General features: G+C 51.0%; 1 protein-coding gene across 3 annotated transcripts in view; it reads left to right on the top strand.

Moving 5' to 3' along the window:
• USP43 (ubiquitin specific peptidase 43) overlaps window positions 1-12,868 on the top strand; it is a 56,259-nt gene that overhangs the window by 36,198 nt on the left and 7,193 nt on the right. For 2 of the 3 annotated variants that reach the window (XM_087826513.1, XM_087826512.1), the window contains exons 10-14: window positions 3,826-3,903; window positions 4,523-4,649; window positions 4,752-5,100; window positions 7,190-7,348; window positions 8,297-8,461. In XM_087826513.1, the coding sequence (XP_087682639.1) occupies window positions 3,826-3,903; window positions 4,523-4,649; window positions 4,752-5,100; window positions 7,190-7,348; window positions 8,297-8,461 (878 nt within the window). The remainder of the gene's footprint in view (window positions 1-3,825; window positions 3,904-4,522; window positions 4,650-4,751; window positions 5,101-7,189; window positions 7,349-8,296; window positions 8,462-12,868) is intronic. The other variant, XM_087826514.1, reaches the window with a different exon arrangement.

Genomic DNA, 12,868 nt, shown 5'->3' with positions numbered 1-12,868 from the left:
ACCGCTGGACCACCCACCACAAATTGTAGAAGACTGTAGACTCCAGCTGTGGATTAAACCAGTGTGGCCATGTCTCCTGTGGTTCTGACTTCCTGACTCTCCACGTATCCACACCTTCCACTTGGCAGCCTTGCCAAGTCGCCCACAGGGCCCCACAGTCCCCGAGAGGCAGCTTTGCTCATTTCCCCACAGGCAGAGTTCTCAGTGAGGTTCTCTCATTTCCTGGCTTGGTCAACCCAAACTGACCGAGCCCATAGTGTAGGTAATAAGACTTATCTATTTGGGGTTCCCAGTTCTGTCACAGAGCTCCTAAAACCCTTGGAATTTCCTAAATGATGAAAGCATTAGAGATGTCTTGTTATTATTCATAATTATCCCCTTTCAACCACACCCAAGTTTATATTAATGAGGTGACTTTTGGAAGCACCTATGGATGGGGCTGGTTGCCAGGAGAGCCAGCATGTGATTAGAGGGTTGGAACTTTCAGTCCCACCCCCTGACCTTAGGAAGGAGGAGAGGGGCTGGAGATCCAATCTATCCCCAAGGACCAATGATTTAATCAGTCATGGCTATGTAATGAAGCCTCTATAAAAACCCAAAAGGACAGTGCTTGGGAAGCTTCCGGACTGATGAGCAGGTGGAGGTGCTGGAATAGTGGAGCCGGGAGTGAGCATAGTAGATGCTCCCCCACTCCCCACATACCTGGCCCTATGCATCTCTTCCCTCCGGCTGTTCCTGAGTTACATCTTTTTGTGATAAACTGATGATCTAGTTAGTAAACTGTTTCTCTGAGTTCTGTAAGCTGTTCTAAGCAAATTAATTAAACCCAAGGAGGGGATCCTTGGACCCTCCAGTCTATTATTGGGTTGGTCAGAAGCACAGGTGGCATCCTAGGCTCAGAATTGGTGTCTGAGAGGGGGGAGGGGTGGCTACAGCCTTATAAGACTGAGCCCTGAGCCTGTGGGGCCTGATGCTGTCTCCGGGTGGGTAGTGTCAGAATTGAGTTCGTTGCTTGGTGGTATGGAAAAAACACACATGGGAATTGGTGTCAGGATCTGACTCGGTGTCAGGCTTGTAATAGGGAAGGGCCCCCTCCCTTTATAAGGAGACCAGGAGCAGGATAGGGGGTGAGCCAGAAAGTTCTGTGCCCTACACCCCATCCACACCCTCGTTGGCTGGTGGTTGCTATACAGAGTTTGGGAGGCAGGAGAAGTGCCTGCGAGGGTCTGACAGGAAGAGCAATCTTGGGGGTGGGGGTGGTGGAGGCTCTGAGAAGGGCCCCCCTCACCACACTCCACCTGAAAGAGTGTGTTCCACAGACTACCCACTGATTGTCACCGGTCCGTGACAAGAGCTTGAGAGGAAGCATTTAGAAGCATTAAAGCAATGTGACAGCAATTTAAAATATGATGGGTAAAATAAGTTTATTTTAATTGAACTTGTATTTTGTATATCTTCCCCCCCATTACAGTTTTCTTATAGTTTACAAAGGTATTAGTCTGCACTAGTTTGGAAACAAACCAAGAAACAGGTTTGTCACTGTAGGTAGCTGGAGAAGCTCTGGAGACGAATGTAGGTGCACCGCAAGTTGGCCTTGCTAAGGGAGCCCTCCCCTGGGCCTACAGCCCTTCTGGTCCCCCGTCCAGCCCCGAGCCTGTCACTGCAGTGGGCCCCTACTGCTCCCCCCTCTCCCCCACCTCCCTTGGCATCTGAGAGCGTCAACCTCTTGCCTCCATTATCCCAGCACCTCCTTGTCCTAGAAATTTCTTTTCTTTTAGATTGTGGCAACAAACACATAACACATAATTTACCAGCTTAACCATTTTTAAGTGGACAGTTCAATAGTGTTAAGTGCACTCACATTGCTGTGCAACCATCACCCCGTCATCTTCAGAACTTCTTCACCTTCCTAAACTGAAACTGTCCCCATTAAACACTAGCCCCCATTCCCCTCTCCCCCCCGCCCCTGGAAACACCGTCCTACCTTCTATCTCTGTGAATGGGATGATCCTAGGGACCTCATATAAGTGGGGTCATACAGCGCTTGTCCTTTGGTGATTGGCTTGTTGCTTTCAACATCCTGTCCTCGAGCTTCGTCCATGCTGTGGCATGTATCAGAATTTCCTTTCTTTATAAGGCTGAATAATATTTCACTTTATGGATATGCCACGTTTTGCTTATCTCCTAGAAAGGTCTTCATTTCCTTGGAGTGTTTCTCTCCCTGTCTGGGGCCCTCGAATATTGTGGGGCCTCCGTGGCGCGGCCCGGCCCCCTCCCTGCATGCACCCTCTTCGTTTCATCCCTGGACCCTCTTGTCTTGGCTCTACCTTCCACCTTTAGGTCAGGTCTCTCACTCAGATCTTTGTCTCCAGCCTAGGTTTTTGTCTGAGATGCAGACCCACCTGGCCTTAATTTAAATGTCTCACAGACATGAAAACTGAACTTTTGCTGAGTAAGCCTTTTCTGTCTTCTGTGACTAAATGGTCACCACCATCTATCTACTCAGTGACCCAGGCTCATGACCTGGGAATCATCCTCAATTCTTCCTCCTCGCTTTCTCCTCACGTTTAACCAACCACCAAGTCTTCTTTTTTTTTTTTTTTAAATATATCTTTATTGATTTCAGAGAGAGGAAAGGAGAGGGAGAGAGAGAGACAGAAACATCAATGATGAGAGAGTCATTGATCGAGCCCGCAACCCAGGCATGCCCTGACCGGGAATCGAACCCCGAGTGCCTAGGTCAACGCTCAACTGCTGAGCCACACCCGGCCAGGCACCACCAAGTCTTCTTGTTCCAAATCCTGGTGACGCCTTGGATCTCTTCTCTCCTCTCCACATTTACCACCACTGTCTGAGCTCAGACCCTTAGCACCTCTTAGCTGGATGCCCTGGGAACCTCCACTCTGACACGCCTGCCTCTGGACCAGTGTCCCTCTCATCCATTTGCTTCTACACCTGTCTGTTTAAAACTCTCCAGTGGCCCACAGCGTCAAGTCCACACTTCCAAGGGTGGCACAGAGCCCTCCCTCCCTTGGAGGTCTGGGCCCACCCTCTCACCGTGTGGCCTGCCCCTCACCCAGCCTCTGCCCATCTTTCCAGCACATACCCTGCCCTTTGCCCACCCTGGGCCCTCTGCCTGTACAAACCTTTGACATCCCCCCTCACCACTCAGCTGGGCACCACCTGCTCACCCTCTGCAGGTTGTCCTCCCTGGTCTCCAGAGCAGCCTTAGGTGCAGCCTTTTCCAGCACTCGCATGTGTCTCGTTGACTTGGGGACAAAGCTGCATGTCCTCCACCCTCTCCTTATCTCTTCTGTGTTAAGAACATCCAACCTGTTCTGAAACACACTGAGCCCAAGGAGCCGGGAAGAGCTGAGGTTGATTCACGAGGAGAGTTCCCGGATGTTTGAGGGTCTGAAAGAGAAGACCTTTAGGTCGTGGACTAGAGGGTGCTCCATTCACATTGTGGCGGAGGAAAGTGAGCCTCTCATTTTAGGCATCGTCAGTCTTGGGGATTTGTGTAGAACACCCAAGTGGAGCTGCCCTCTAGACTGAGAAGGGGTGCAGTGGGAGAGTTGGTCTGTGTCCTTGCTGTAATCCAAATCCGCGGAGCTTGCAAGCTCCCAGGGAGGGAGCGGAGCGTGTCCCGAGGTAGATTAGGCCTAAGCCTTCAGCAGCCAGCAGCTCCCCAGACCCTCAGTCTGCACTCAGCGTTGGGCATTTCTGTTTGGAACATCGGTCCCGGGGTTGAGGGCAGACCATCAGACCCTGCAGAAGCGGGAAGGAGATGCCGTGCTTTCTGATGGCTCCCTGTTCTCTCCTCAGGGCTTTGCACCTCAGGAGGCCCGGAGGCCCCCCACACATCAAGCTGGCTGTTGAGTGGGACAGCTGCGTCAAGGAGCGGTGAGTTTGACAGAATTTGACTCCAGCAGGGAGAGATAGTAACGGTGATGGGGGTGGCGGTGGTGGTAGCAGTGGCCGGAGTAAATCGTTACGTTGACGCTTCCTCACCCCGTGCCAGTCATTCTCTGAGCACTTGACATATTTGCAATTCGTGTCATCTTTATTACATTCTGTGAGGTGGGCACTGCTATCACCCGCCTTTTCAGATGGGGAGACTGAGAGATCAACCAGTTGCTCAGCGCCACACGGCTCGTGCATGACGGTCGGGATTTGAGCCCGTATCGTCCGGCTCTGGGCCTTGCTCTTGATCACCACCCTCGGCTGAGTGTGTGACCCCGAGTGCATCCGCCCTGCTTTGACGGAGGGCCCTGTTCCGCCCAGCGAGTGCTTATTAACCTCCCGCTGGGCGGTCGGCCCTGCGCTAGGGCGAGGAGACAAGGGAGGACTGGGCCCCTCCTGGCGCCGGTGGGGGGCAGAGTTCCAGGAAAACGGTGGCGCAGAGTCTGCGTGTGCGGGAGGTCCCCGCGGGCGCCTTCGCCTCCCGGGCTGTGCGTGGCGATTAGGAGGGGCCCCTCTCGGAAGTGAGAAGCCCTGAGCGCCGCGGGCGTCCCCTCTGCAGCCTGTTCGGGAGCCTCCGGGAGGAGCAGGTCCAGGACGCCGACAGCGTTTGGCGGCAGCAGCAGGCGCACCGGCAGCACAGCTGCACTCTGGACGAGTGTTTCCAGTTCTACACCAAGGAGGAGCAGGTCCTGCCGGGGTCTGCTCCCAGCCGGGACGGGGCGGGTCGCCTGGAGGCGGGGAGGGGGGCCCCCGCGTGGGGGCCTCACACCCTGGGGCTTCCCTTCCAGCTGGCCCAGGACGACGCGTGGAAGTGTCCCCACTGCAAGGCCCTCCAGCAGGGCATGGTGAAGCTGAGCCTGTGGACGCTGCCGGACATCCTCATCGTCCACCTCAAGAGGTTCTGCCAGGTGGGCGAGAGAAGAAACAAGCTCTCCACGCTCGTGAAGTTTCCACTCTGCGGCCTCAACATGGCTCCGCACGTGGCCCAGAGAAGCGCTGGCGCCCCGCCCGCGCCGGGTCCCTGGCCTTCCTGGAAGCAGCCAGCCTGCCTGCCCACCAGCTGCCCGCTGGACTTCCTGTACGACCTGTACGCCGTCTGCAACCACCACGGCAGTCTGCAAGGTGGGCATTACACAGGTGAGCTTTGCCTCTGGGCTGGTGGCTGCCGTGGCCGCATGTCGTGGCTGCGTGTGGTGGCCGTGGCCTGGGCCTCAGGACGCCCTGGGAAGGGGCGCTCTCGGAATGCCCAGCTCATTCGGCCCCTCGACGTGAGCTGACCCCTCACCCGCTGCACACCAGGCACTTGCTAGGGGGCAGGGGCCTGGTCCCGAGGGCGGAGGCCTGGTCCAAGCCGTAAAGTTGAGCTAGGTTGGTGTTTGAAATATAAAGTTAGTTGTGGCCTGCATTTTTGACCATATCAAATATAGGAGGATAATTGTTAGAACTGAGAGAGTGATATTTGTCCTCAACTGTGCTTCAACACAAGGACTCTTATCAGATTTTTTTATTTCTATGGGCACATTTAATTGTTACCCTTCAGAGGAACTTGAGAGAAGCAGACGAATGGAAGGGCAGAAACAAGTAACTGGGTGACTTGTACAGTTGTTCATAGTCATATACCTTAGCCTATTCTATTCTAGAGTAACATAAATTATTTCATTTAAAAAAGGCTTTAAAATACTCATTTTCCCAAAAGTGCACTGTTGTAGTGTACTAATGTACCTATAATTTGGAAGACACTGAACTGTATAGAAACCCGTGATCATCACTCACTCTTCCATTGGACTCATTCTGTGCCCGACCCTGTGCTGGGTGCCCGGGCTGTAGTGATGAACAAGGCAGATGTGAATCCTGCCCTCATGGGGCTCCAGTCTAATCCCAGACACAGATGATAAGAGGGGTCTTCCAACTTCAGCACTTTCACTGCCTGGCATTGTGAAAAGCTGACTGACTGATTGATTGTGTCTGTGACAGAGATGAGGCCTCTCTGAGGATGTCACCTTTAGGTCAAGAGCTGAAGGCTGAGGTGGAACTAGCAATGTGAATAATGGGAGGAAGGGCAAATGGGCAAAGCTACTGGCATGTGCAAAGGCCCTGAGGCAGAGTTTTGGTGTGTTTGAGAACTGATGGAAGCCTGCTGTGGCTGAAGTGTAGTAATTCAGGTGTTCGTAAGACAAGATGGGGCTGGATGAGAAAGCACTGTAAGCCATGGACAGGAGCTTGTATTTTTTCTAAATGGTGATGGGAAGCCATAAAAGGTTTTAGGCAGAGAGGACTAAAGGTGTAATTCTTTTGACAAATTGAGGTAGTAGCTCTGTTCTGGGGGGAATGGGTAGAAGGGAGCAAGAGTAGAAGTTGTAATTCCAGTTAGGAAGATGTTTCTGGAGCTCGACCCAGAGTCTGTGTTGTCGGGGGCTTGGGTGATGACAATCAGGGTATTCAAGACACATTTTGGAAGTGGAATCAGTAACACTGACTTTTGGAATGGGGGGTGGGTGGGAGGGTGAGGGGAGAGCAAAAATGAACTGCTAGGTGCCTGGCTTGCATTAGTGCTAGGTCAGCAAACTACAGCCCATGGGCCAAATTCAGTCCAGCACCTGTTTTGTACGGCTCATGAATTAAAAATAGTGTCTGCATTTTAGAAAGTGGTGAAAAAGAACAAGGCTATATGGCTGACACTATGTGTACCATATGTGACCTGCAGAGCCTGAATATTTTCTCTCTGTTCCAACAGAACAAGTTGGTTGACCCCAGGTTAGTGGGTTAGGGTACCATTCACTGAGATGTGGAGGGAGAGAAGAATATTTTGTTTTAATTGTTTGCAAGGTGGTGAGAACCTTATTTATGATACCATAATCCACCTGCCTATTTTCATTGCATACTGAGTTAGAGGTGTGTATCGTGAAGCTTTTCAGAGGAAATGGGGTGGACTTGGACATCATTGCCTGGCTAAATAATTTGGGGCTCCCTTTTATTACGGATTTTGCTTGAGCAGGGCTACAACCTAAGGATTCAGTTTCAAGTAACGGCACACCTTATCAGTGAGCATCTGGGAGTGTAGCCAATTGATTCTTTTTTGGTTCCACAAAATTCATTTCTGGTCAAAAATGGATCAATATCTTTCATTCTGTTACAAACATGTCCATTTCTGAGCTCTGACAGTGGGGCATATCTTCTTGCTTTTTGGGGGCTCCAATAATGGGACTTGGGGTTTGGACCTTTGCAGCCTATTGCCGGAACTCTCTGGACGGCCAGTGGTACAGTTACGACGACAGCACAGTGGAGTTGCTTCTAGAAGATGAGGTCATTACCCGAGGGGCTTACATCCTATTTTATCAGAAGCGGAACAGCATCCCTTCCTGGTCAGCCAGCAGCTCCATGAGAGGTAGGTGCTGCTGCTCGGTACAGGACAGGGGAGAACTGGGAGGTCTCTTTCAGAACTGGGAGGATGCCCAGTCGGGCGTCAAGGACCAGAGGAGGTGGGCAAGGGTCTGAGAGAGAAAGCTGTAGCTGCTGCTGCAGAGAGTTGAACACCACAGGCTGGAATCCCATTTGTAAGGATGTGGAGTGGTCATATTGAAATGTAGGACTGGGGAAAGGAATAATGTTTTGTATCCGTGGTAGGTGTGGGATTTCATAGTCCCAGTCTCACGCATGTCAAGCAAGATTTTAATTAAGCTTGTGCAGTAGAAACCTGTGTTAGTCCTGTTAGAAAGGGCGGTTGCAGGGTCTTCATAGGAAACGTAGCTGCTTGACTACTGCCTAGTGATACGTGTATTATTAGCTAACCCCGACCTCAAACTTGCTTGCAAGTCTGGAGGGGGAAAAAAAAATCAAAGTTGACCTTTTTATGTAACTTACTTCACTCTGAAAACTAGCCATCCTTATCTTTGGGCTAAAAGAGCATTTTTTTGAAAAATTACTACAACAATTGTTGGAAAATGGCCAAATAAAACTAAGATGCGCCCTAAATGGTCTAAACCAACCCTAATGCAAAGTCTCCCTTCCTTTTACAGAAGATAGACACAGAAAGAATGGAAAACATACTCTGTTTAGAAAACTGGAGTTGGTGACAAGTAATTTCACGAAAAGCATTTCAATACTCAGCAGCTTACTTTCCTTTCTGTGCCCCAATGCCTGTCCCTAAATTTTCGGCTTGGTCACGTGATTAATCAGTTGCAGGTCTCTCCTCTGGCCCTTAACTTCCTCGCGTAGGTGATTCTGTTCTGGTCTGTTCCAGGGCTCGGGATGGGAATCGGGCCGTGAGAAGCCCCTCCCAGGGCCGAGTAGGATGGAGTGGGTCGAGCCTTCCGTCTCTGTGCTTCCTCCGCAGGGTCCACCAGCTCCTCCTTATCTGACCACTGGCTCCTGAGGCTGGGGAGCAACAGCAGCAGCACGCGGGGAAGCCTGCTGTCCTGGCGCTCTGCCCCCGGCCCCTCCCAGGCCCCGGTGCCCGACACCCTCGGTTTCGCAAACAGCCTCTCCGGTCAGGAAAAGGGTACGTCTTACCAAGTTGGTTAAATTTGCTGATTTTCTTTTCTTTAATGACCGCTACTCTCACCTTTATGAAAGGGCCCAGAGTCCACCATCACGGGAGGTGTCTCGTCTCCCGAGCCGGGCCTCCCGTGGCCTAGCCCTGCCTCCCCCTCCTCACCCGCCATCTCCAGCAGCAGGCGCGTTCTCTCTGCGCCCGGGGGCTCACTGTCCACCGGGAAGGCCACACGGACACAAGGAAATGAGTGTGGTGACATGATGTAAGGCAGGGACAAGGGTGGAGCCGTAAATCATCCTAGAAGTAAATAGTGATGTCGGGGTGCGGGGGAAAGGGTGCGGGGGCGCGGGGAGGCCTTTCTAAGAAGGAGGCGACTTGGGGCAGAGCGAGTGAGAGTGGGTCGTGGAGAAGTCTGGGAGTGGGCATGGGGGGTGGGGACACCAGAGCCGTGGCTGGAGCAGAGTGATTGAGGACAGTGACAGAGGTAACCAGGGGCCAGGTCATGGCGCCCCTTTGGCCCATGGACTAAGTTTGCATTTTATCCCAAGTACGGTGGGTGGCTTCGGGGGAATTTTGATGCAGGGAAGTAATCGATGTGATTTATATTTTGAAAATGTCTATTCTGGCTGCTGTGTGGAGAATAAATCAGAGGGACAGGAGTGGGAGACGGAAGGCCGGTTGGGAGGCGCGTGTGACTGTCCAGGTGAGGGGGCGGTGGCTTAGACTAGCGCGTTAGGTCAGAGACGCTCAGACCGGGGGGAGCTCATGGGGTTTGCTGAGGTGAGAGAAAGGGAGTGATCCAGGAGGACTTTGCTTCGTTAGCATCTAAATCTGGGTGGTTAGGTTAGCAGTACAGTTAATGAGATGGGCAAGAACTGGGTAGGAAACGGTCAGTTTTGGAGAGAAATCAAGAAATTGTGACGTGATAACTTTGAGACTCCTGTAAGACATCAAATCAAGATGGTTACTATGGAGCGGAGATAAATGTTTGAGTGGTCAGCACACGGATGGAATTTAAAGCCATGGGGCTGGCTGAGCTCTCCTAGGGGACCTGTACAGGCAGTGACCGCCTGGAGCTCTCCGGCACCTAGAGGCTGGGCAGAGGCAGAGCGGTCGGCAAAGACTAGAAGGAGCAGCCAGTGAGATAGGAAGAAGCCTGGGCGGAAACGAGTCACAGATGCAGAAAAGGAAAACCTTTCGAGAGGAGGTGGCCAACTGTGTCACATACGGTTGAGAGGCTAAGGTGAGGATGGGAAGTGATGGTCAGGCTGGAAGGCCACCAGTGACTTGCCAAGAGCATCTGCCTTGGGCCGGAGAGAACAGAAGCGGCACTGGGGCTGGAGAAGTGACAGTGGGCACACTCTCCGTCAAGGACTGCGACTCAAGGGGCAAGGGGCAGGCGCGCAGAGGAATGTGGGCCTACAGCAGCTTTTGTTTGTTTTTCTTTGCCAAATAGGAAATAATAGTTCATTTTAGCATTCAGACGATTTGGTCTAGGGAGAGAAAGTGAAGACAGTGCAGGAGAGCAAGGCAAAAACCGCAGACACAAAGCCCTTCGGGAAGAACTCTGTATGCTCCCTGAGATCATGACCGCTTCCCTCCTTTCCAGAGGGAAGTATTATTCTGACTTCTAACACCGTGGGCTAGTTTTGCCTGTTTTGGAACTTTGTATAAAGGGTCACACGGTGCGCATTCTTTTTAGTTTGGCTTCTTTTCCTCACATTGCATTTGTGAGATTTATGTATGTCGTGTGTGGCAATGTTCTTTCATTTTATTCCATTGTCCAAAAAATATATATATATCCAAAACAACTCAGAGACATGCAGTTCTCTGTACAGGTGTTTAATTGTATATGAGAGAGAGAGAGGGAGAGTTGTCAACTGCTGACTATTGTCAATAAAAGTTTAAAAAAGCAGAGGCAAGGATTGGGAAAGGGAAGTGTGATGGGTGGAGTGGGGAGCACCCCTCCTCGCTGAGGGTTCACGGGTGGGCTGGAGTCGATCGCAGGCCTAGCCTGACTGGAGAAGTGCTGCTTGATCCTAAGGAGAAACACTTTGAGTTGTAGATTTATGGATTCTCGAGTTATTTGTGGATTCTCCAAACATCCATGTGCATTTTGCTGTGGAGCATACGTGATGGGTTGTCTCTGAAACGCTCACTGGTGTCCCTTCGTGGATCTCTACCTGGTGGCCGCACCACCTCCCTCATCAGAATCTCCCACTGTGCCAGGGGAGAGGGCACTTTGCTTATTCTGTTGTGGTTAGATGTTGGGGTTGTTTCCAGTTCCCTCTGTTACTGGTGGTGTTGCTGTGGACTTTTTGTTTGTGTTGTTTCTGACGAATGTCTGTGTTTCTGTTGGGTGTGTACCTGGGAGTGGAATTGCTGGGGCACAGTGTATGTGGTTTTTCACCAGCTGCTTTTTCCTGCACCCTTTGTTACCGTTGCATCGAAGTAGCCAACACAGTACCTGGCGCGTACCAGGCTCTTGCTCCATATTGGTGAGTGAATAAATATGATGATAGGATCTAAAAGTGCAAATGGTTTTAGATGATCATTGCATCCAGCCCTCTGGTTTATAACAGTTCATGTAGCATGGCTGGGTTAATTATTCCTCAGTGTTTGAATTTTGGCTCCCAGTGTTTCAGCTAGATGCTGATCGGAGCACCTCCACGTGCACCTCACATTTGCCTGATTGCCTTAGAGTAGTTTCCATGTAGGCGCACTATTTATTTTTTTAAAAAAATATATCTTTATTGATTTCAGAGAGAGGAAAGGTGAGGGAGAGAGATAGAAACATCAATGATGAGAGAGTCATTGATCGAGCCTGCAACCCGGGCATGTGCCCTGACCGGGAATCGAACCCCGATCACCTGGATCCTAGGTCGATGCTCAACCGCTGAGCCACGCCCAGCCGGGCTAGGCGCACTATTTAAAGCATTATGTCCTGACTCACCCTGCTGGCCGCCTCTCTTCCCCTCACATTTCATGACTGCACATTTAGAGTAGTGTCTATAGAACAAAAAAGGCATTCTTTCCAAGCTTCGCCATCCCCATCAGCGTAAGCCTCTCACGAGCTCATGAATTCGTCCCAGTTCTGCCCAGTGGCCTAGGGCCTCAGGCCGTTTCTCAGTTCTCCCCACGACAAATGTTTGACATCCCCACAAGGAGGCAACTTCAAAGATGGCCCAACTTTTCCACATGGTACTCGGGTTGAGGGGGCACAGCTTCAGAAAGCTCCCCAGAGAGAGAGGGCTAGGATGGAAGAAGTGACATTGAAGGATACTGTCCTCCAGGCCCTTGAGGACACTTTATTGATCTTATCTAGTCATCAAAATCTCTAGGGCAGGTGAAGTTAGTAGCCCTTTACAAAGGAGAAAGCTGAGCCTTGGGGGTACCCAGTCATGAGCTCACCCTGGAAAGCGGCTGGGCTACGAATCGACCTGCTCCCTCTGGCTGCCAGAGGCCTGGCTCTGTGCTCTTAGACGTACATTCCAAAGTTGAGTTTTTTCTGTTCCGACTCTGGAAGAGCCTTGCTCCCAAAGGGAGCCTTCCTTCTTGGGGTTTGAATAAAATGGGGATAGATTTTGAAACCTGTTTGAGAAGCTCTCAGGTGGTTGAAAATACAGCCTTATTTAATCATGTTAGTTCTAAACCTGGGCAGGATCACAATCTAGCCTGTAGGTGTCCAGTAGCGGTTGGTCTGATCTCTCCCCGTGGCTATGCAGGAGAATTTTAGTTATTTATTTATTTTTTAAGGCTTATCTCACTTTTTCTTTTTTTTTTACTTTTTTTTTTTTTTTAATAATTTTTATTTTTGCTTAAAGTATTACAGATGTCCCTTTTTCTACCCAATGACCCTTTCCGCCCCGTTCCTTCCCCCTCCCCAGTCATCAACAAATCAACAAATGACATGTGCTGGCGAGGGTGTGGAGAAAGGGGAACCCTAGTACACTGCTGGTGGGAATGCAGACTGGTGCAGCCACTATGGAAACAGTATGGAGGTTCCTCAAAAAATTAAAAATGGAGCTGCCGTTTGACCCAGTGATTCCACTCCTAGGAATGTATCCTAAGAATCCTGAAACATTCATCAGAAAGGCTATATGCACCCCGATGTTCATTGCAGGAGAATTTTAATTTTCAACCCTCACCCGAGGATGTTTTCATTGATTCCAGAGAGAGAGAGAGAGAGAGAGGGAAAAACATTGATATGAGAGAGAAACATCAATTGGCTGCCTTCCATATGCACCCCAGCAGGGGGTCAAACCTGCAACCTGGGTATGTGCCCTGACCGGAATCAAGCCCACGGCCGTGTGGTGTACTGGACAACGCTCCAACCAACTGAGCCACACCAGCCAGGGCTGGGGCAGGTTTTCTCCTGTGGAAGGCAGGGCTGCTGAGTGCGCTGTTCCATAC

Source organism: Miniopterus natalensis, chromosome 17 (genome assembly GCF_054644295.1).
Source record: "Miniopterus natalensis isolate mMinNat1 chromosome 17, mMinNat1.hap1, whole genome shotgun sequence".
Taxonomy (NCBI): Eukaryota; Metazoa; Chordata; class Mammalia; order Chiroptera; family Miniopteridae; genus Miniopterus; species Miniopterus natalensis.
This window is presented reverse-complemented; position numbering and strand designations above follow the sequence as displayed.